Raw genomic sequence first — 23,623 nt, 5'->3', positions numbered from 1 at the left:
TGGCCAGCATAGTGGGGTGAGTGAAGGACAGGAGGAATTGCAGGTGTTGCATTAAAAGAGACCCGTATCAATATAAAAATAGGGTTTAAACATCAGTGTGTGGAAGCGATGGCAGCAAAGGTTGTGGCTCCACTTTCATCGACACTTCAGCTGTAGAAGGTTCTGGCCGAGATCACTGGAAAGAAGATGCAGGTGGGGCTGGCGTCAGTGGGCGAGAAGATGTGTTAGAGACCAAAGATTTCCACCTTCGGGTCGTGGATCCTGGGAACTTGCAGCCCCAGGGACTTGTCTAGGAAAGGTGTCAGTGGGCTGAAAGTCTGTCCAGCGGGAAGTGCTTCGGGTTTCTGGTCTGCAAATCAGAACCCCCACTGAAACCGCACTGTTAAGAAGTATCTCCCTGAAGGAAGAGTATCTGTTTGCGGTAAGAGGTGATAATTACCTAGTGTTGCAGTGCTCAGGAACCAGTAAAGAGTTCTTTAACAGTGTATGCAAGTGGGCAAGGACAGGGGGAGGAGAAGAGAGGGACAAAAAGAGAAAAAGGGATTGAGGGCTGAGCAAAGAGAGGAGGTGGTTTTATCTGCCGAGAGTAACGCCCAGCGTGAGTGTTGCGCTAAGAGGGTCTTCTTCCCAAGACTTGAGCTACTTAAAAGTGGGAGCTGGACAAGATGGGAGCTGAACAAAGAATGGGTCGTTTGAGGATAAAGGGGGAGGGAGGACACTGCATTTCTGTTCACTGATGTTGTATTGGCTAAACAGGTTATTCAGGCAGCGTGGATAAGCAAAACTGATCCCCTGGCTTTCTCTGTTCGGCTGCATCGGTGTGCCACCGGTGGCTTGGAAACCTCTTCCTCACAGCCACGAGATCGCCCATTTTAAGATCATTTTGTGGAGGTGAAGGAGAAGGATTAGTGGATGTTGAAAGCCGTCTTTTCACGGAGTAAGTCTCAGACTGAAAAGGGCGGGGGATTGCTACACATCTTCAAAACTCTTCACTGCCAGTTTGAAACCAAACTACATTGATGTCTAATCCCCCAAACACGGAGCATTTGTCCAGGATGGGGCCCTTGAGCATTTTTAGGAGTTGATAGGTTGTGTCTGTTTGCCATTACTGCCTGGTCCCTCCCTGTTCAGTTCCCAGCTGCTGCTTATCCCGGCGCTTTCTCTCATCAGAAGAAAGCCCTCGGGTCACTCGGCGGGTGGGCAGTCGGGGTGCTCAGCCCCCGGGGAGGAGAGACGCGATTCTCCACAGATTCCCCCCGTGCTCATACCGCCTTCCTCAGAAACGTGTGGAAGGGACATGTGCCAGCGGCCCGGGCCGCTCCACGATGGTCCGGCCGCTCCCCGGGGCCGTGCCATCGGGCTGGCGGCGACTCCCAGGGCGCGTGGGGCTGAGGCGGGGGTACCACGGCCCCGGCAGCGGGGTGGGCTGGGCAGGCCGGTGCCGGGGAGGGCGGGCAGGGCACCAGCTCGGGGCCGGGCGGCGCCATCCCATATCCCGCATCCCGAATGCCGTAGCCCGCAGCGCGCGGCCCCTCAGGGGCCCCGCGCGCCGTTTCCGTTAAGGGGGTGCCGCCGTTGGGGGGGGGGCTCAGGGTGGGGGCGGGACCCCCGCGCGCGCCGCCTCAGGGGAGCGCGAGGGCCCCTCCCCGGCCCCACCGGGGGCGCCTCCCCTGCGGTACCTGGCAGGCACCGGGAGCGCCCTTCCCGCCGCCCGGGGAACCGGGGGAGCGGGGGCGACTCTCGTCGCCCGACTCCGCGGAGGTGAGTTTGGCATGGGGTGGGGGGGGGGGCAGCGGGGGAGGCGGCCCCTTTAAGAAGAACCCCGGGCGAGCGGTCTCTTTAAAAGGGGAGGAGGGGGCGTGGTCGCCGCGGGGCGGGGGCCGGACTATGTTAATAAAGGGGCGGGGCCGCGCTGCCGAGGCAGCCTGTCTCTTTAAGAGCCGGCTGGTACCACCGTGCGGCAAAGGGGGAAGGGTTGCAGTCCCCTCCCTCTGGCTGAGGAGAGGCGGGGCGGGGGGGCCGGGCGAGACCACTGCGCGACGCGGGGAGCGAGAGGCGGTCCCGCCGCCGGCCGAGTGAGTAGCGGACGGTACCATTGCCGGGGCGGGGCGCGCGCGACGGGCGGTACCATTCCTCTCTCCGCGGGTTGCGGGACGCGGCGGGAGTGGGGGGGGGCGCGGGTATGGGCGGGGGGGGGGGAAGAACCGGTGTGGGGAAAAGACGGGGGGGGGGAGCGGGCGGGGGGAGCGGGCGCGAGGGGCTGCGCTGGCCGGTACCATGTGCGCACGGAGCGGGGGGGGGGAGGCGCCGGCGGACAATGGAGCCTGTGTGTATGTGCGGGAGGGGGACGGAGCCGCCGCGCCGCCCCCGCCGGCCCCGGGCTGAGCGCGGTGAGTGCGGGGCGGGCACCGGGCACCGGCACCCGCACCGCCCGCCCCAAGTTCGGGAGTTGGGGGGGTGCCGGGGGTGCCCCAGAGGAGGCGGCGAGGGGAGCTCAGGGGTTGCAGGGGGTGCCTGGGGGGCTGTGATCCATGGAGGGATGTGTGGGGAGCAGCGGATGCTCCGGGAGCTGTGCTCCATGGGATGTGTGGGGAGCAGGGGTGCTCCGGGAACTGTGCTTCTTGGAGGGATGTGTGGGGAGCAGGGGTTGTGCTCCGCGGAGGGATGTGTGGGGAGCAGCGGATGCTCCGGGAGCTGTGCTCCATGGGATGTGTGGGGAGCAGGGGGTGCCTGGGGGATTATGCTCCACGGAGGGATGTGTGGGGCATATTCTGGGAGCTGCGCTCCATGGAATGTGTGTGGCGCAGGGGATGCCTGGGGGATGTGCTCTATGGAGCGATGTGTTGGGAGCAGGACATGCTGCAGGAGCTGTGCTCCGTGGAAGGATGTGTGGGACATGGGGGATGTTCTGGGAGCTGTGCTGGGATATGTGGGGTGCTTTGGGCTCCACTGGGAGCCCCGGAGGTTTTGCTGTGTGGAGCGGCACATGGAATGCTGTGCCTGGCGTGGTGGTGCAGGGGATGCCCCGGGGGCTGGGATACATGGAGGAATGTATGGGATGCCATAGGAGATGTGCTGGGAGGAGGGATGTGTGGGCTGTCCTGGGTCGCAGTGTGGTGCATGGGATGCTCCCAGAGCTGTGCTTGGTGGAGGGATGTGTGGGATGCTCGGTGGTGCGGGGGATGCGCTGGGGCTCTCTGCTGTGTGAGGCGTGTGCTGGGGGCTCCGGGTTGTGCTGGGGACACCGGGGCTCCTCTGTGGGGTGCGGCACTGGGGTGGTCTGCGCTGCCCTGGGGTGTGTGGAAGTTCCTTCGGGCCGTGCTGTGGAAGAGGACAGTGCTGGGTGGGCTAGAGGGGTGCTTGTGAGATTCCAATCTCAGTGAGGGGCTGGGACACCGGATGGGAGGGGCTGTTGCTTTAGGAGTGAGGACTGTCCTAGGAGAAAGGCTGGTGTAGAAGTGGGGCTGGAGCTGCGTGTGTGTTGAGCTGAAGTGAGGGACAGAGATCCACAGTAGGGATGTAGGGAGTGGAATACAAGGTGAAATGTGCAGTGAGAGGGTGGGAGATGCTGTGTGGGATATTAGATCACCTGGGACGTGCTGTGAGGAAGGGATGGGGGGCTGTGGTGCAGGAAGTACTGAACTATGGGCATCTGCAGGAAGAAATGTGGAGAGCTGGATGAAGAAATGAGTGTGAGGTTTGCTGGGGAGAGTGGTACATGAAGGGAAGCATGTGAGGAGCTGGGACTTGAGTCATTGTAAGGAAGAGATATGGGAGTGGGATTGGAGAAGCACTGAGAGCCAGAATGTGGGGTAGGAAGTGCTTTCAGCATGAGGGAGGTGGTGCACATGGTCATGAGGGAAATTGTAGGGCTCCAGAGCTGGGAAGCAGCGTAGATAGATCAGGGGAGCAGGAATCCAGCGAAGCTAAGCCTGTAGTATCAAACTAGTAAGTGGGATACTAAGTGTGGGAGGGGATCTTGTGTGTGGGGATTGTGGGGAAGAGCAGTATCTGTCGAGGCAGGGGAAATGTGTTTATTTGGAAGGATTCCTAGTAGGTAGAGGAGAGGCTCTCTGTATGTATGCATGAGAGGGAGTCTGTGCTCTGGCTGGCTGCAAAGGGGGATGAGAGGCTTAATCTGAAGTTTCATGAGGTTAAGGGTTGGATGAGGAGAAAGAAAATGAATGGCAGAGAACCCAAATGCTTAGGGAAATGGTGGGACAGGTGGATGCGTGCAGGCAGCAAGGCTCCACTTCTAGGATGAGAGAGAACCCTGTACTCCTGTGTTGTCCAGCTCGCTGTCCCCTGGTGCTCTGTGTAGGTGATGGGTCTAAAAAGGGCTCTTTTTAGAGGATGGAATGTTTGCCATGTGGAAGGGAGATTTTACTCAGGGAGGGTAGACAAAGTATGAGGAGACAGATGGAGAGAATCTGATGTGACAGTCAATTGTGGGTTATTATTTGGGTGTAAAATATTAAGGTGGGATGATTACATGATTAGTGGTTTAATAGTAAACTACATGAGGAATCAGAAAATTGTCATGCGGCAAAGAAAGAATGAAATAGGTGTCAGCTGGTTGTGGAGTGATTCAAAACCCACCAAGGTGAAAGGGAAGATGCTTTTATTCTTCAGATGCCAAACCTAACATGGACTCTGAAGCTGGTCTGGAAATAACCATGAACTTCACATTTGGGAGGGGAACATCAAGTCTTGTAGCCCCTACCTGGTGTAAAGTAACCCCTTCTCCTTGGTCTAGGCAGAGGAGACAGGGTTGTGCCAAGTCAAGTTTGTCTCCTTAAGCCTCCCTGTTGGTGACTGGTTGCTTTTCTGTCAAAACACAGTTGGAGGAAGCGGGGGAGACAGCTCTGTCTCTTTTTAGGGGTTCCAGTTACATTTTTATTTTCCTTGAAAGTATTTTGTCCTTGATTTCTCTGTGAAAAGCCCACACAGACATAGGATGCTCTGAAGCATCCTTAAATGTATCAAGCTTTAAAAGCATGAGGAAAAAAAAGTGATGGAGATTTTTTTTCCTTCTGTTTTGTTGGATTATTTGAACAGCGATTGCTCAAGATATTACAATAACAACCATTGGAAAGCTAGGCAACGCATTATATGAAATCAAATGAAAGAATTAACATACTTAAACAGCTTTATTCCCATTTCTTTTTGTTTACCTCTCTCTTGCTTCCTATGAGGTCTGGAATGGCCAATTTCTGGTTGAAGGGGGTGTTACAGGTGTGGAACCGGGGAAGTTGGTCAGGGGCACACACACAGCGTCGTTTTGTGTCGATCCCACGGCAGAGGAGCTGTGCTTGCAGGAGTGCACACGGCTGCATCCCACAGCACAGGGATCTGCTTTCTGCCTGAACTACAGGAGTTGTTTTCCTGAGGTTTTATGGCCATTTTGGACAAGCTGGCATGATGGCTCTGTTACGCGGTGTGGATTTTTTTTCTTTTAACAGTGATCTCCAAAGAGATTATTTTTAATGAATGTGTCCTTTTTTTCTTACTCAGTGCATAAAAATGGCTCAAGGGCTCATATTCTTTCCCTGTCTCCCTTGCTGGCCTCTCCTCAAACAACAAAAGAAAGGCATCTTTCTTTTTTTGACTTGGAGTTAGCAACGGTGTTAGTTTTGGGATTTTGGAATTTTCTCAGTCGGGCGAGTGTGTTTTGTTTTGTTTTTTAAATCTGGGTTTTTTTGGGTCGGGATTTTATTGTGGAGAGGGGTCTGGGGATCTTGGGTCTCACTGCACTTGTGTGAACTCTTAACACCTTAATTGAAGGGGTGGAGATGCTGAATCACTAACAAAGACCTCCTTTATCCAAAATGTTAATCAATCATTGACGTTAAATAAGTGTGAACAAAACCAAGCAAAAAAAAATCCCACCCTAAACAAGTTTTTGTGTAAATCCCCCTCCCATTCAGCTGCTCATCTTTGGTCAGGTTAACGTGATAAATTCTTTTGGGGATGTATTTTGTGCCTGCGCACTTGGTTTTTGCGGTGTTTGGTAAAAGTTCTCTTTATGGCTTCCCAGTGTAGTTTTCCCAGTACAGATTATTTACTCCTAGATGTCTGAAGATGTTCTGGAAGGAATCGTGATTTGCTCTGGTGTGGGGGAGTAGCTGGACTGTTGTGACCATCTTTTTGTACACTAGAGGTTTTTTTTTTCCTTGTTTGTTTTGAGGAGGTATTTTGCTTTTCTCTTTTGTGATCAGTTAATTTGTTTATTGGTCAACACAATCTTCTAAGCAAGGCAGGACCTGAATTTTAATGCGAAAGAAAAGAAGTCGTTTTCTGGTCATACAACCAGAAACTTTGTAGCTCTCTTCTGGATATTATGAATACAAAGGGTGTGGGCTCTTTCTTCCCTGTGCTTTCCCCCTCCTTCCCCCCCATCTTGCATTTCATCTTTACAGTTCATGTACTTGGATTGTTTTCAGTGAGGGTTAGTCCACAGCCAAGCTACGTTTGTCACCAAATATCCAAATATAGAAACAGAGGCGACTGTGAGCCACAAGGCTAAAATATTCATATACTACAGCTTTTCTGAGCAGTTTATATGTTTGATGTGGATAAGAATGGAGTACCTTTGATCCATATTTCCCGGCTATTCAAAGGCTTGCTACTCTGCAGCACACTGACTTCCCATACCTATTTCTACATGTTTCTTCCTAGATGTTTTTTCCTCTGAGTTCTTGACTTGCTGTGTCAATTCTCTTGCCTCACAAACTGTGCCTATGGCTTAGGAATTTTGCTGGTCTCTTATAAATTCAAAAGGAAAAAATCCCAACCCCAAACAGCAACAACTTTATCCTGTGTAGCAATTACACCAAGTGAGTATTCAAACTAATCCCTGCTTTAAATGTGATCTGTGCTACCTTGCAGGGCTTTTTCTCTTCTGCTTTGTAGAAGTTTGTCAGAATTTCTTCATAGCAATGCAGGCAGCCTTCATAAAATCCTTCTAACTCGTTTGTGTGGCCTTGGACTTCACAGAAATCTCTGTGCCTCCCTAAGGTTTGTGGTCTGTTTACATAGATATGAAGTCCTTTAACCCAGCAAGTTTTGCTGTGGGCTTGGATTTCCTGCTTACAAGCTCTGCTGGAGTCCCTCTAGTCTTCCTGCTGGCAAAATAAAGGTGTTAACTCAGTTTTTCAGAGCAATTTGTGAATGGGAGGAGATTTCACTGCTGAATTTTTGTTCAAGCACTGCTCTGCCTATTGAATTTAAAAGAGATTTCCCTACGTACCCTTACTTGTCTGTTAGGTTTTTTTTAAACTGCTTTAAAAGTTTAATTGTTTTGGAGCTTGACCTCCTTTGTAGTAGGGACTATACAAGTCCAGAAGAACAGGAACTTTATTCATAATTAGAAAGTCCAGATAATCTTGAAGAACTTGAACAAAAAAAAATCAATCTGTTGGGAAATTTCTGAAGGGTTGCCTTTAAGACCATGCAGGCTCATAAATGCTGGTTAGCAACAATAGGTGACATTTAATGTGCTGAATCCAAGTGAACTGTTGCAGTGTGAACTCTTGATTTATATTTTTGAAGAAGCAGGCGTGTGCTTTATGGCTGCACCCTCACCTGTGGGCTTAGCTGCCCTCAGTTCCTATTCCTGTGGGCACTTCCTTCAGTGCTGGAGCTGCGTTTTGAGGAGTCCTTGTGCTCATCTGTTCTGACTCTGCACCACCCTGCCGTGTGTGCTGGTGCTGCTGTTGGAGCAGCTGGATGCTGGAACGGATCAGGGAGCTGATCTGGATTAGAAGGAGCCTGGCAGAGAAATGATGATACTTAGCCTGCATCAGTTTGCCAAACTGGTTTGCTGTTTGGCCACAGGCACGGCAGGCAGTGGTGCAGGGGTGGGAGTAAATATTGGTACCAGCACTTCTCTAAGCTGGCATTGCTGCCAAAAGGAATGCTCATCTAACTACACCCCTAAGAGTCTGCTAAACTTGCTAAATGTTTTTTACACCTGTTTGTTACAGCTTCCCTTGCCTGAGAACAGTTCCTCCAGCTTACCTTGTTGTTTTTGCCAAAAATCATCTCTGAACATATATGCAAAGTATCAAAAGAGAAGCCCTCTTTGAGAAGCCCTCTTTAAGAAGCTTTAAGCAGGGCCAACAGAAGAGTGTGGTGGCTCTGCTATGGAAGAGTTTCTGCTGCCTCAAGACTTTCTGATAATACAGAACATGTACTGTAAATTGCAGATAGACTATTTAGTATGGTTGCAATTAAGCAGTGAAACTCATGCTGTGAGAATCTTGCTGAGGAGCAAGAATTCAACAAGAGTTAAAAAGCATCAGATGTCTTTAAGAATATGAAGAATATTCAATTATCATAATCAGTGACAGTGGAAATTTTGGAAGAGGTATTATGCCTGTGGTCTAAACCTTCTTTTTTGTTCTGCTCTAGCAGTTGTGCTTCTGTATTGGGAAAAGGAGGGATGGAATAGCCTGTTGTGCCTGGGTTTGCTGCAGGGTTCTCACACTCTTCTCTGGAAACCTGGTGGAGAACCCGTTTATGAGATGTGCCATAGGTTTCTGGTTGGACCCTGGTCAACCACCCTGAAATCTGGTCTGAGTTACTAAACTGGCTATTGTGAAGTGAACTGCTGCTTCACAACTTTTTACATTTTCTTTATTCCTACTTCTGTAGGTTGTTCTTGCCTGTTCTTTTGCAGAGCTGAATCTGAGCACTCTGGTTTTGATCTACTTTGACAACACTAATTGAATTTATTTTAAATACTGTTATGAAATTTCAGTTAACTATATCTGAAGAATGAATGTTATCTCTTTAGAGACATCCCTCTTTTTCAGACAGACTTTAAAGCAGAAGTGAGATTTTTCCTTGTTTGGCCTCCAAGAAGATGCTTGTGGAATAGGGAAGGGAGATGAACAGTGGAACTGTAAGGTGGTTGGTCTGTTTGTTTTTTAAAGCCTAGGCAGAGTCAATGAAATCCTTTTGAAGGAAGGAAAAAGGAAAGTGCCTTTTACCACTAACATGATTTCCTTCAGCAAAGAAAGATGGAGCAATGTCCTCTGAGATTTCACTGAAAATTGGGTGCTGTAGTCTTGAAAACAATGCTGGTTTTAAGTGCTCCTTAGTGGTACAGTTGCTGGTATAAGGAGTGGATGATATGCACAATAATTTAGCTGCATATGGAACCGAGGGAGAATTTGCTGTTTTCTGTGTTGGGTTCAGAGCAGTTGTTCAGGAACAGATAGCCACACAGCTGCCTGTTCAGCTCCTAGCACTGGCAATTACTCTGAGCTGGGTGTCTTGTTTTTATGGCTGCTTGGCCTCTTAAGAAAGCAGTGCCACTGTGTTTTTCCTCCTTGGCTTTCTGGGGGGGCTCTGTCTGCATGGTAGCAGAGCAGGAGAGCTGTAAATCACTGACCCACCTTGTCACTGGATGGTCTCTGTGTGCCTGTGGTTGTCCTCTCTGCCTTCTGAACAAAGGGTGCAGATATCTGTTTTACCTTATCAGCAGGGTGCCTGGGGCCCATGGGCTCTTTTAAAACCACGGTTGCTTGGATTTGGTGGCGAACTTGAGAACAGAGCTTGGCTTTTAACGTGCCTGTGATTTATCTCCTCGACCACGTTACTTACGCTCTACAAATTGCTTTAAGTCTGCGAGTCTGCTTGTGTATGTTGTGTCGAGCTATCTTTGCCACCTTTGCAGTGTGTAGAGTTGTGAAGACCTGAACAAAAATTCTGGTTTAGTGGTTCACTGATAAAAACACTGGGTGAGATCAAGCAGTGCAGACCATTTTTCATGTTGCTCAGAGCTCTGCATTTTGCTAAACTGACTCCTTCAGGTGTCTTGATATCACTTTTTCACTGCCTGTGAAATCACAATGTTTTATCTATGTACTGATCCGGATTTGTTTGAGGATTGATTAGAAATGTATTTGCAGTGTAACATAAAACAAAGCTGTAGCATGTTGAGGTGAGCAGCCACAGTCTCAACAGGGACAGCTGGTGGTAGGATGGACAGCTGAGGCAGTCCTGTGTATGGAGAAACTCTTTTCAGCCACTGGAATGGAAGTTTTCCACCACATTTTGTATGTATATCTGAGAAAAAAGTAAAAAACTTCAGGTCAAAATGATTGACAGCTTGTTAGCAAGAAAACACTTTCTTCTGCCTCTTGAAAATAATATTTTTATATATATGCATATAATAAGAAAAAATTTAACCTTCTTTTGGTTGGGGGATAGAAGGTTAAAACTGTCAGGCAAATAGCCACCATCCAGCAGAAATGCTCCTGAATGCTTTAGTGAAAGGCAGCTTTGATTTGACAGTTATGAGGCTTTGAAAATAGCGCTGTGTTTATACAGCACAGTAAATACTTTGAAGTGCGTTAGGCTGTGCTGTACATGCGTGGCTAACTAGAGGAATATTAAATGCCTACGTCTTGTGTTGAGTGAGGGAGGATCCTGCAGCAATTGGAATTGCATGCTCCTCGTACTTTTATAAGATCGTGTCAAAGCAGTAGATTTGATAATAGACCTGATTATACAATTGCTTAATTTCTTGTCAAAATAACAGTTTTACATGCAGTGTTCTGAGATCTTTGAGGTGACCTCATGTTATTTATCAAATGTCAGTTTTTCATCCCAGCAGCTTTGATATAATCATGTAGCATCGTGGAGTACTGTGTACATGCAGTTTTTGCTTGCTGGAGCTCTTTGAAGTGCCTTACTCCTTACAAGAGCCATTGCTGTGTGGAAGATCCTACATTTAACGACTGAGGAGCCAGCATGGAATCACTGCCCTGTGGTTCTGAGGGTCGTGCTGCCTCTCACATGCCTAATGTGGGTCTAAAACCAACGAGAGGGACAAGCACAGCCTGGCACACATTTTCCTCAGCAGTGAGCTGCAGGGGATGTAGTAACTCTCCAGCTCTGCTCCCGTGGGAATGCCAGGTTTGTGGTGTTGAGCTCCCCAGGTGCCCGAGTGCAGCAGGAGGGCTCATGTAAAGAACCAGAGCCGAGAGGTGGCTGGTGGTGACAGTCCTGAAGGAAAACTGGTCTGGCAGGTGCTGCTGGAAGGTAGTGATGCTCAGGAGAGCCTTGGGAAAGTGCTCATTTGGGAGGAGAGAGACCAAAGGGCTGTAAAGGTGCAGGCTGTCATGAAGGGAAGTGTATGGCTCGCCCCCAGCAGTTCCGACCGGTGTTGTGTGTCATGTCCCCTTGCAGCAGAGTGGGGAATTACTGCTTGCTGTAGCACTGGGCTTTTCTCAGAGGAGCTCTGTCCTGTACTGACCCATCCCAGCCCCACTTAACTTATGAAAACTGACAAGATTGCAGCCCAAGGAGTTACGCCTGAGGATTGCTTCTTATCTTTCATTCTGGAAGCCTGTTGGAGGGATGCTGAAAGGGAAGGAAAAAGCACTTGGGTTTTTTTCTGTGCTCAACTGATTGTTTCTCCCAAGCCTTTTGTTTAAGCAGTGTGGAGTTAATACTTGTAGAAGAACAAACTGCTGTCTCCTTGGTCCTGTCTCCCCATCCAGTATTTCAGCATATTTTCTCCCAGCCCCTTTCAACAGATTAGTTTCTAGAGAATGGGCTGCTAGCAAGTTTGACACAGGTGTCTTTTACCTGTGGTTGTTCATGCTTAAGTCCCTGCTTAATTTTTTGAAAGAATAAACCCAGAGAAGTAAGGGGAAAGAGATTGCCTGTGGCTCGTAACTCCTGAAAATTAAATGAAGTTTTGGCAGAAGCCAAAGCTATGAAAGCAGGCCATGGAAAGCTCTCATTGGACTCCTGTAAAGCTCTCCACTGGACTCCTGTATGCAGTGCTGACTGATGCTGAGGCTATAAACTGCTAACATGGTATGGAAAGCTGCAGAAGTCTCTCATATAGTAGGGAAGTCCTGTTAAAATGTTTCTTGTGAAATCCCTTGGTGCCCGAGCTTTTGATCTCTGTTGGTGTTAACGATAGCTGGCACTCCACGGCAGCCCGGCTGCGCTCAGGTGAGTGACGCTGCACGCAGGGAGCTCCCAGCTCCGCTTGTAGAGTCCACAGGCTGCTCCCAGCACTGCTAACAGAGGTGCAGCTGAAGCGATGTTGGCAGCTGCGCTGGAGTGTGCCAGGGCTGAGCTGAGGTCAGCGCGATGTCGTGACAGGGAGTGCGATGTCGTGACAGGGAGTGCGATGTCGTGACAGGGAGCGCGATGTCGTGACAGGGAGCGCGACGGTGGCCCCAGCGCCCCGGTTGACCCGCACTTGCCAGTGCCGCTGCTGCTGCTGGAGCTGAAATGGCAGGAGCACCGAGGGAAAGTGTTCGTAGTGTTCCTGTACAGAAGCAGATAGCTGTAGCTTAGGCTTGGAGGGTTTTTTTAAAAGAATTTTTCTTTTGGCTTTTTCCCCAGACTGATTTCTGGAACCGTGTCAGAATCTGCCAAGAGCTTCTTCCAGTCCCAAGTGAACCAAGTAGTTCAAGTGTTTTTTACATAATAGCAGATGGGAAATTGAAAAGCTCTCAGGGTTTGTCTGTGTACACCTTGAATTTGATCACCAGCGTCCGTAAGTGTCTGTCTCCTCCTCTTCTTTGGGGAGGGAGCTGCACAGAGTCAGAAACTGTCTAGGACAGCAGTGCATCCCCACTGGGTTAATAATGCACTGAAGGGGTGTTAAATGCATTGAAAATAAAGTTTAACGGACATATAGTTGTCTGTTTGACAGGAAGTGTTAGTGTTATTCACAACTCTTAGAAGTTATGCTTGTGAGAGTAGTGGGCAACATGTCTGTTGCAAAAGACTATTTTAGAATGATTTTTTTAAAGCACCTAAAAAGACTGATTACTTATACAGTGTTTATATCATGGCTACTGTTTGTTATCCATGCACTTGTCAGAAGGAAGAGAATAGTTGCTAGAGATACCATTTTCTCAGAAAAGGGGATAGTGACATGAGAAACTCATAAAACAATTCTCTGAGCCTTTGAGTCTGTATTGTGCTTTGTCAGTGATTGTCTTCACTGCACATTTTAAGGATGTAGAGCAAAAGGTTGTGCTTTCTGTGGCCTTTGTTGTTTTGAATGGGGGAAGTATGGGAGGAAGGATGTCTGTACTGTCTTATTTGAGAGATGTGGATGGGCAGGCACAGGTAGGCTCAGCAGAGCTGCATTGTGTGACCACACTGGACTGTATTTGCATGGGCCTGATTAAATATTCTTACAGTTGCTGGGAGGCTTATCCTCTGGTCCCAAATTCTTACATTAAATGAAGCAACTCAAGGGAACTTCTTTCCATGTAATGGCATAGAATCTCGCATGCCCTTTCTCTGTCTGTTGGTCTTCAAGGTGCTAATTTTAGGTGAGTCTGTCTTAGCTCAGCCCCTTTCTCTGTGCTTCAGGGCTGGAGGTAGTTGTGGGTAATAACCCACTCATTTAGAATTTAACAGAGAGGTGCTTACACACCTCATGTGCAGGAGAAGATATTTTCCCTGTGGAGGTTGCAATGCTGCCTGGTGGAGACTGTGTAGCCCCCACATTCATGTTGCCTAAACTTCTTTTGCTACAAGTTCTTGATTATTCTGTTTATTGAGAGTATTTTCTGGTATAAAACCGTGAGCAGAGAGATAGTGCTGTGCAGACTTTGGAACAGCAGTGATTTCTCTGATGTGGTGAGATGGAATTCTCTGGGAGACTGTGAGAACTTTGTGTATCATTTTCTATTGTTATGGCATAAACATAGGAAAGTCCATACTGTTTCAGGATAAGTTAGGACTATCTAGAAACTGATGACTGGCTGTGAGTTGCTATCTAATCACCTTAGATGAACAACTTATCTCTGCCTACCCTTAGATATCCAAGTTACCTATCTGAAGGTACCTGGGGTATTTTCTGCCCTTGTTTAAGAAAAAGGGCGGCCAGAGCTGGCAGAAGATGGGCACAAATATATTTCAATAAGTGTAAGTCTATCCATGCCTTCGCCAGCAGTCAGTGCTATGTCCTTTGTGCCAGTGAGCACATGGATACCTGGTGGGATGGAACAGGAAAGTTGTCTCCTGAATATTATTCATGCTTTATCTGGAGTTCATTTTCAGCTGTATCACAGGTGCTGGAAGGGGTAGAGTTGGATAGGCTTAAGCTGGTTGAAGTTGCTTTCCTGGGTCCAGTACAGAGCTGGTGTGCAGAAGGCAAAGTTGCATTTGTGACAGACTATTTGAATGCTGATGGGTTTGATCCTAGCAGTGTGACAGGCATATGCTTTATCCATTCCTGGGAAAGGAGGGGGAGGACAGCTTTTGCTAGGAGGCAGAGGCAGATTTAAAGGTGTATTTATTAGTCCTTGGATAGGGAGACCTGTCTAGAAATTTGGACTGCTTCAAGGGGTTGAAGTGTCTTGTGTCCCTATATCCTCAAGTGCCACAGGGAGATGTACAGGGTGGAGAATATTCACGTCATTTTATCTATTTGCTTTTACATGATCTTAAGGAAGTCTGACAGCTCAATAAAAGCTTTGAATAACACTTCCTGTGTCCTCCTTGTCTCCCAGTCGCTCTCCTTATCAACAAGGTGTGTAATCAAGTACTTTATTAAACAGCAGCTTATTAAAAAGTAATGTGCAGCTCAGCTGCAAGTGTGTAAAATAAGCAAATGCTCAACAAAACTGGTAAGTGCAGCACGTGATAAAAACCAGTGGTAGCTCTTGGGTGTAGTGGAGTCACCTTTTGCCAGTGCAGCTGTTCTCCCTCTCATGTGGGTGAATGAGGGTCGGAGAAATTGGAGGTGCCCTTCCCAGTAAAAATGTGCTGAAGGAGCGCGTTGGCTGATTCATTGCCTTGCCCCACCTCTCAGGTCACACAGGGAATCCACTGCAGGATGTACTTGCAGAGGTTTGCTTCCTGGTGGCTGTCGGGATCAGTGGTTGCTCAAATACCTGCTGCTGCTGCTGTTCTTGGTTCCTCCTAAAGCTTCTGTTCTTCCCTAAGCAATCTCTCATTCCTCTCTCTCTCCTTCCTTACCCACTCCACTGTCACAGATACAACTCAGGGTGCAGGCTCAGCTTGCATTCAAAGTTATCATTTGTTTTCTGCAGCAGCAGGTCTCCAGCCCTTTTTCTTTTTCCATGCTGATTTTGAGCTCTCACCACCCTCAGTCCAGCACAGACAGTCTCAGAAAGGCCATGGGGAAAATAGCAGTGTTCTCTTTCTTGTATGCAGAGAAAGGTTTCTTCCCTTTAATGCTTCATGTCGCAGTCAGGCCACAAGTCTGATACTTTTATCTACTTGGTGTGTCTTTATTTCATCTCTCCACATTCTTCTTCTCAAAGAGGGAGTAAAGACTGAAGTGAGTCAGTGATAACTGCAGCTGTTCCTGCTGGAATAGCCATAATGCTGTACATCTCCAAGTACCTGACCACTTGTCACTATCGAGCTTCTTCAGCTTAAGGCCATAAAGTGGGAATTAGCTAGTTGGATTTTTTTTTAAACCCTTCTATTTGCAGTACAGTAATATGGTGGCTGGTTTGTAGAAGTACAGGGGTGGTCAAAATATTTAACTGCAAGATAAGCTAAGATGTGCCTTTGCATCTCGTTGGTTACTCTGTGATAGCTGCTTTGTGTGCGTGCTCTCAGCCTTTCGCTCTTAAATTCACTGTGAAGCAAAGTGCCTTGTGCTGATGGGGCTAAGACTGTGCAGGTGAGCAGCAGAGATGGGACACCAGGGAATGGAATAAGAGTGCAGTAACCAGGCAGCCTAAAAGATGGATGGTGTCCCTCTTGCATTCCTGAGCTGTGGTGTGCAAGGCTGTCCTTCCCTGCCGAACTGGGATTGAGTGTTTCAAGGAATAGAGCTCTGAGCAATGTTTATGATAGATTCTCTCCCTCCTGGTGTGTGCTGGTGTTCACATGCTTTCCTCTTCAAGGGAAAAAGTGATTTCTGTCCCTGCCTTGGTAGAGGTGTGTCAGTACTGGCACGGGCATGGCTTAGCCTGTATTGTTTCGTTGGGTGGGGTGGGGGAGAGGGGTGAGGAGATAGAGCTGGGTAATTGGATTGAGGGCTGATTGTGCTGCTGTGGTGAGTTTTACTGGGTGAAGCAGCTTGTTGCGATAGGTGTTTGTTTCAGCTTCTGTCTGCAGGTGTGACTTGGCTAGATAAGGATGGTCTATCACGTTGATGATTTCATTGTTTGATTTGGCTGGACTGGGTGGAGAATGTAGCGCATTGTTTGGGACTAGCTTTGTAGTTTGGTTTTGTGAAGTGGATTACACAGCAGCACATTGCTACATTATTAAGGTGAAGCTGCAGTAGATAATAGTTGGAGAATGTTGGAGGGAACAGAATATGTGCAGGCTTTCACAATGCATAACTAATTGAGCCTCCAGCTCCTGTGTTTCTCTTGGGAGATCTGATCAGCAGGATGCAGGGATTACACAGAAAAATTTTGGTAGTGATTTCAGTTTGCAGTTGTACCTTAACTGCAAGGCTGTCCATGCTGTGTAAATAGCTGAGAGTGCTCTGAGACGCCATGCTGGCCCTGACAGTGTGTTGTCTGGATTCATACTGTTCTTGCAGCCTCTACAGTTTTCACAGTGGGTGAGGGAGAAGCTGGCAGGTCACTGCTCTTTTTTTTTTTTCACTAACCTCAAATTTACCAGTAAGCCGCTCTTCAGAGCCTGCATTTCCTTGTATTGCTCAACTTTTAGGCACTTAAACTTGCTTTGGATTCCCTTCTTCCTGCAGGGTATGCGATGATGTGAAGTAGGAGCTGCCAGAGCAGTAGACAGTGCTTCCTCCTTCTACAGCCTGGTTTTCCCCTAGATGTGATTGCCTGGCTTTACCTGATACTTGCTGTTTCTGTTTATACATTGTCTGGCTGTGGAGGAGGTTGCATATATGAAGCACAAGGGTTTGGCAGGAGTTGCTGGGCACACTGTGAGGGGTAGGTGAGCCTTTGAAGAGGGATGGGTGCAGAGAAGGGAAGGTGACATGTCCAAGCTTTGTGTCAGCTTCTGTAAGCACAGATGAGCTCATGGGATCCAGCTGGCTAAACATGGGAGTGCTAAAGCACGTCTGCCCTATTTCCCCTCCATGGGCAGTGTGGTTCTTCTGAGTCTTCCAGTCTAGTGGTGGCTTCTTGGGTGCTGATAATCTTTCTAGGCCACCTTGTTGGTGGTTCAGAGCAAATTTGATTTTTTCTGCTTCTGTGATTGAATGCATGGAAGGGTGCACAGCTTGGCTGTGGGTTCTTGTTGGTGAAACTTTTCCTCTCCTTTTTCCAGGTGACTGTTTTCTGTGAGAAAAGTGGTTTGCAACTCATGGCCTCCACGATGAGTACTGCAGTGTCGTGACACCAGGGGTCTTGGTAAGCTACTTGTTGGAAAAACAAGGATCTATAATATCTCTACGAATGCAGATCCATCTCTTTTGTCTATGCAGTTGAAGTTTGAATTAATTTAAAGCCATCCAAATTGTAGGCTGCAAGCAAGTGGGGTGGGGTTACATTTTCACCTGTTCTCACCTCCTCTTCTGAGCTTATAATGGTAGTGATGTGATTACATGATCAACCAGGTTAGGGGGCAAATACAGCTGAACAGAAATTTCTGCTTATCTTGGGTTAGTTCCCATTTAGATCTTTCCCTGATGTGGTCGGGAGAGGTGGTGAAAATGAGTAGCCAGTTGAACCATCCCTTTTCTCTGCAACCTTTGCCTGCCTAACCTTAAAGCCATCCTGAAAATACAGTCTTGCATGTAGCTTTCCAAAATGTCTTGAAAAGTGGTTCGACCATTCACTGTCACTGACCCAACCTCTAATTTTAAAGAAATGATATAAGCTTTGCTATAGCAGGCAGACTCCAGCTGCAAAAATACATTTCTCTAGAGCTTTTCCATTTTTGAGCTCTAGATTCCCAGGAATATATATGTTAGAAGTGCATTGAGAAAAATCATGAGACATTCCATTTCACATTATAAAAGGTGGTACATTCCCCGTGTGCAGAAATAAGAAGCTGAGGAAGTTGAGTTGCTGTTGTTCCTCCAATGAATATATTGATGTATCCTTTATAGCTCTCTCTGGTAAGAATAAATTTAAACTGAAATTGGAAAACACAGTTCCCTTGCACAGTGCATCAGTTCCAATATATGGAAGATGCATGTATATAGAATAATAAAAAAGTAAGGTTAAAAAATTGGAGGGTTCTCCTCCCACCCCTGGGTGAAGTACTTGAAAGTTTGGTGATGTCAGGAATACCATGTAGCCAGTGTGATTGTGATTGTTCTCTTCATGTTTTCTCATTACACTGTGCAAGACTGCGACTCTTGAGTCAATTCTCATCTTGTAATAAAAGGTAACATAATGTATAAATATCCAAATGGAAAAGCAGAGCATGAAACAACCAGAATACTTAAGTTCATTATGCAGGCATCTATGTCCTGCTGTAAGCATCAAGCTCTGTTCACTTTTATGCTGTTACTCTTTTTCTCTCCTTTTTTTTTTTAAGTCTGGAATTTGCTGTATTTTCAGTCACACCTTCACCTTAAGTGAGGGTGCTGAAGTTTCACAGAGTTCCACTGACTTTTACAGATGTATCAATCCCTTAAGAAAGCAGAGTTGAGTACTGCTGATAATGTTACTGTCTTGTTTAACAAAACAGACATGGGAGCCAAATTTGCATGCAAAGATGATACAATTTAGTTATGTGTGAAGAGGTTCTCTCTCCTCTCTAATGTATCTGTATAGAACCAGCTGTAATTGCAACATGATAGTAGGAACAATAGTGATAGGGTAACTCCAACATTATTCCCAAAATCAGTGCGATAAGCAGCTGATAGCCCCAGAGAGGCATTTGGGTCCTCGGGAGTGTGTGGCTCGGAGTAGAGTTCATCTGATTATGCCTGATAAGAGACCTTTAGAACGAGACATTTGCTGCAGAAACATTCCCCACATTAATGGGTTTGTGCAGCACAGTGGAGGTGAGAATAGGGAGCAGGATGACTTCTCTGGCTGATGAAGGAGACATGTGGTAGAGAGGAGAATTTTTGGAGGTGATGCAGAACTAGTTGAATGACTACTGCAATGTGGATCCTTAGATTAAAGTAGAGAATCGCAAAGTCATTAAAATGTGTAACAGCACAATCTCTACAAATTTGGGGAACTGGAAAACCATGGTGCTCAATACCACAAGTTGCTGATAACTCTGCTTGGCCAGAGGTGGTCATAGAGTGCCCATGTCTTAATCCTCTGGTGTCATGAGCACATAAGCCAATTTTTTTGTTTTGAAATGCAATTCGAACATTAGTTTCTTCATAAAATTCAAGACACTCCCATCCTAGTAGGATTTATTTTGTTTCACTTGGTATATCTAGGAAGAAACTACTTCTTTGGTGCTGAGAAGGAATATCAGGAATATTTACATTTGAATAATATTTAACTAGCAATGCTTAATACATTAACAATAAATCTTGGTTAGGTTCTAAATTAAGTGGATTTGCATTTGAGTAGGTGAGATGAACAGGAGAGATTTTGTTGAAACATAAACAAGGCAGAAATTTGTTCCAAAATAACTTAGCCCAAAGCACATAAACACTAATGTTCAATAGTTTCCACCTCCAGAAACAGCATTATGTGCCTTATTACCTGCGTCATGCATATTGTTTCTTAGAAGGAACCTGAAAAAGCAGCTGCTTTTTTTGTGCCATTTTTTTTAAAGCCTCAATAATCTGTAGAGTGTTGCTGAGCAAATTTAGATGGGTACTACTCCAGTGCTTTTTTGGCCTTTCTAATAGATATGATGAGTGACTAACCCCTCATGTTTTCAGAGTAATCACACAGAGCAGTAGCTTACAGGTGGTCAGGAAGGCATTTTATTTTATTTTATTTTTCTCCCTTTGTGTAACCCTTAGCACACATCATTGAACATACGTCTAGGTATATTGGACCAAAGAGACAGAAGATTTAAGCAGAGTTTATGTTCTTAAGAAATATCAGATTATAGCCATTCACAGGGGAATTTTGGATAGCTAAGTCGTGTTGGGGATTTGTACTTTTGGCTTCCTACCGACTTGCTGTGATGTGTCTTTAAGTTGAGCACAGATGCAGAATCAAAGTGTTCAGATACAAGGTGCTTCCCTGTTTTGTTGACTCCAGAATGATTTGCTGTGGACAAAGGGCAGATGGCCTCACTGCCTGTAATCTGAGTGGCCAGCCAGGGCTGCCTCTGGTCTGAAATACAAATCTGTCTGAAAGCTCTTCTTCTGTGTCTTCTTGGGAATGGGGGAAGAATCACCAGACACATCTGCTTGGGAAGTTCCTCATTGGTTTTGTGTTCTCTCCTTGTGGGGTGGTTTGCAGTGTGCCCTGGAGATGCGAGACTTCCCCTGGGCAGCAGGAGGCACGCATCTAGAGAATGCTGGAGCTGCAGGAGGGAAGTGCCCAGTGCAAGAGCAGCGAGGAGCAAAGAGAAAAAAGGCAAGCAGGCAGCCAGCACTGAGAGAAGCGGGTGGCAGGAAGTGCTTCGACGCTGCCTCTGGCAGCACGCTCCCCAGAGGAACTTGACGAGAGCCCATCTGCGTGTGTGTGAGACTGTGAGCTCAGGATTTCTGTCAATGCATTCCAGTAACCCCAAAGTGAGGAACTCCCCGTCAGGCAACACACAGAGGTAAGGACAAGAGCCTGCAGTCAGCTGCTGTGGGTTGGTGCACGCTGCCATCCCTGCTCTGCTGCTGGAATAGCCCAAGAACTGGGACAATGTGGCTTCCTGGTCCCTCTGTGCTCCCACTGGATCTGCTGAGTACCTGAGCAGTGGCTGCACGGTGCTGGTGGTCTCCATGTTTGCAGGGCTCAGGGTGAGCTGAAAGCTGTAAACCCATGAGGCGTGGATTCTTCATTCCTGGTGCTCTCCTCCCTTCCACCAGGTGCCTGGATAGGTTGTAGGAGCGTAAACCTGCTGTTTATATCTTGGGTTTTTTTCCCCTTCCTCCTCTTCTAATTATCTATTTCCCAAGGGGTAGTTGGGCAGCAGAAGGTCTCTCTGTCTGTACTTTCACACAAAATGCTTTCTCCATATTATTGGCTGGAACAGCCTGGAGAACTGATCAGCTGAGCACTGAGATCCTGTGTCAGTCACCTGCCAGTACAGCAGGTCAGCATTTCTTCTCCACTAATTTGGAGAGGGAAACATATGAAAGCAAAGCAGTGTCCAGGGACTTAGGATGGTTCTGATCGACAGCATTCTTGAGTTTGATTATTTACTCCTAGAGGTCATCTGGAGCTTAACAGTATTTCAGAGGGAATGCTTCTGAGTCAGATGTCTGTCCAAAGGAAGGAACAGCTTGTGTGAGTCCCACAGTGAGGATGCTAGCAAGCACTGCCTGTTGGAAGTGATAGTGATGATGGAAAAACACAATGCAGAAGATCCGATAGCCATGGAGTAAGTGGAGGGTGAGGAGAGAAGGGGGTGCCTAATATCTGTAAAACCCAGAGAAGCAAAATATTTTTAGGATGCAATTTGCTGGATGGAAGAGGAATAAAGACTCTTGAGTCTCCTTTGGCAAATTCATCTGCCCCATTTTGCAGGAGTGTGCTTGGAGATGGTATCCTTCTCTTTCCTTATTCAGGGGCAGGTTGTAGCTGGTTTAATTGTTTTCACGGTCAGAGGTTTGTGTTTCTCTGGCAGCTCGCCCCAATGGATGACGAATGCTGCAGTAATGCTGGGTTTTCCTTGTGCTCCCTGCAGAACTGGATGGGGAGGTGCAAGGGAGGGGATGTGGGGGGGTCTGCTCTGATCAGAGCTGCAGTGTATTGGGGTACAGGAGAACGGCGAGGGGAATTTCATTGTGCCTTGTTTGTTTACCCTGAGCTGGTCTTGGTGTGAGGTGCTTCTCTGTGCACATAGAAACCGTTGTCTTTATTGACAGAAGTACCAGAGGTGGCTCCTCATGTGACAGCAGTTTCTGGGATCTGGCAGGTCTGTGGTTTGCCCTGGTGCTTTCTTGAGCAATGAGATCCCATCTTGGATAATAACCCTTTCAGGGCATGTTCAAAAAAAGCACTTGCATGACTTTAAGCTTGCAGGCATTTTTTATTTGTCAGCAATTGTCTTGGCTTGTAAAGGTGACAGTGGTTGCTTCTGCTTCACTCTAATCTGTTCCTACAGGGCTGAATGAATCAATGGTGTGATTTATCACTTTTTCCTTTTTCTTTTTCCTCTCTCCCCAGTAGCCCCAAATCAAAGCAGGAGGTGATGGTCCGTCCCCCTACAGTGATGTCCCCATCTGGCAACCCTCAGCTGGATTCCAAATTTTCCAACCAAGGCAAACAAGGGGGCTCCACCAGCCAATCCCAGCCCTCTCCCTGTGACCCCAAAAGTGGAGGTCACACCCCCAAAGTGCTCCCGGGCCCGGGTGGGAGCATGGGGCTGAAGAATGGGGCTGGAAATGGTGCCAAGGGGAAGGGGAAGAGAGAGAGGAGCATTTCGGCAGACTCCTTTGAACAGAGGGAAGCTGGGACTCCTAACGATGACCCGGAAATCAAAGGTATGTTTGCTGGGGTTCACGTGCAAGTGCAGATCTTCAGTCTGAATCCTCTGTGAGATGGAGAATTGCTGTGCAAGTATTAGTGAAATTTGTTTGTCTGAGGTTCTGTACGTTCCAGCCAATGAAGTCTAAAGGTCTTGAAAGCAGGCAGGAGGAGAGGTTGTCATAGTTGGCATTGGTAAATGTCTCGTTCACACTCGGTTAGAGCCCAGACCTCACTCTGCTGGGAAAGTTCCTTTGTAACTCTTAAACTCCCCCAGAGGATTTAAAAGTACAAATGCAATTTGTACTTTTAAGTTTAATTTAAAAGTACAATGCCTCTTGGTCTCCTTCTGGCCTTTGGCCTTTCAGGAACTGTTCTGTTGTAACTGGGGTTTTAAACAATATGCAGGTCTGTTTTGTCAACACAAATACATAACCCGTAGCACCCTGACTGGCAACACAAGCCAGAGAGTTGGGATTCCTGTGTTCTGTTCCTGGCTCTAACATTGCCTCTGTGCCTTTGCAAAACCAGACCACATGTTCAGTTGTCCATCTTTGTTGTCCATGTGCTAGCTCAAGTGGCTGAGAAAAAAAAAAAAGTTTTGCAGGAGTGTTTTCTTGAGGCAGACATGTTTATCTTTGTTCCCACATTAAATTGTAGTTTTTCTGCTTTTCTGTGTGGTCATTAGAGAATTCAATGAGATCAGTTGTGAGAACTGCCACTTTTCATGGAAAGGGACCCAAGAGGAGCTTTCTCCCAGTGTTGCCTGAAGGGACACCAAGGCTTTAGAGGAAAGATGTGGTGTAATAGAAGAATTGCCTTTAAGGGTGCTTGAGGAAGAAGCAGGAAATTTCGAAGGAGAAAAAGCTCTGATCAGTTTCCAAAATTGGTTTTCAAAGAGATCCCAAGATAGTGATTCCCTTCTTTTCCCCTTTGTCCCTTTGCAGACTGCAATTCTGCTGATCATGTGAAGTCCCAGGAGTCTCAGCACACACCACACTCCATGACTCCTTCAAATGCTTCAGCCCCAAGGTCTTCCACACCTTCCCATGGTCTGACTGCCACTTTGGAGCCAGCAAGCGGGCAGAAGACTCCATCCAAAGTGGTTTACGTCTTTTCTACTGAGATGGCCAACAAGTAAGTAGGTAGATGCTTGA

General features: G+C 47.3%; 1 protein-coding gene across 6 annotated transcripts in view; it reads left to right on the top strand.

Moving 5' to 3' along the window:
- Positions 1 to 23,623, top strand: part of BCL9 (BCL9 transcription coactivator) — a 57,542-nt gene that overhangs the window by 25,579 nt on the left and 8,340 nt on the right. For 2 of the 6 annotated variants that reach the window (XM_063419477.1, XM_063419472.1), the window contains exons 1-5: positions 2,254 to 2,390; positions 17,233 to 17,315; positions 20,301 to 20,607; positions 22,167 to 22,483; positions 23,414 to 23,603. In XM_063419477.1, coding sequence (XP_063275547.1) covers positions 20,555 to 20,607; positions 22,167 to 22,483; positions 23,414 to 23,603 — 560 coding nt within the window. In that variant the 5' untranslated portion in view covers positions 2,254 to 2,390; positions 17,233 to 17,315; positions 20,301 to 20,554. Of the gene's footprint in view, positions 1 to 2,009; positions 2,076 to 2,099; positions 2,125 to 2,253; positions 2,391 to 17,232; positions 17,316 to 20,300; positions 20,608 to 22,166; positions 22,484 to 23,413; positions 23,604 to 23,623 lie in introns of those variants that run through there. The other 4 variants (XM_063419474.1, XM_063419475.1, XM_063419476.1 and 1 more) reach the window with 4 other exon arrangements.

Source organism: Prinia subflava, chromosome 25 (assembly GCF_021018805.1).
Source record: "Prinia subflava isolate CZ2003 ecotype Zambia chromosome 25, Cam_Psub_1.2, whole genome shotgun sequence".
In the NCBI taxonomy this organism is placed as follows: Eukaryota; Metazoa; Chordata; class Aves; order Passeriformes; family Cisticolidae; genus Prinia; species Prinia subflava.
The sequence above is the reverse complement of the archived record's forward strand: the minus strand, read 5'-3'. Positions and strand labels throughout refer to the sequence as shown.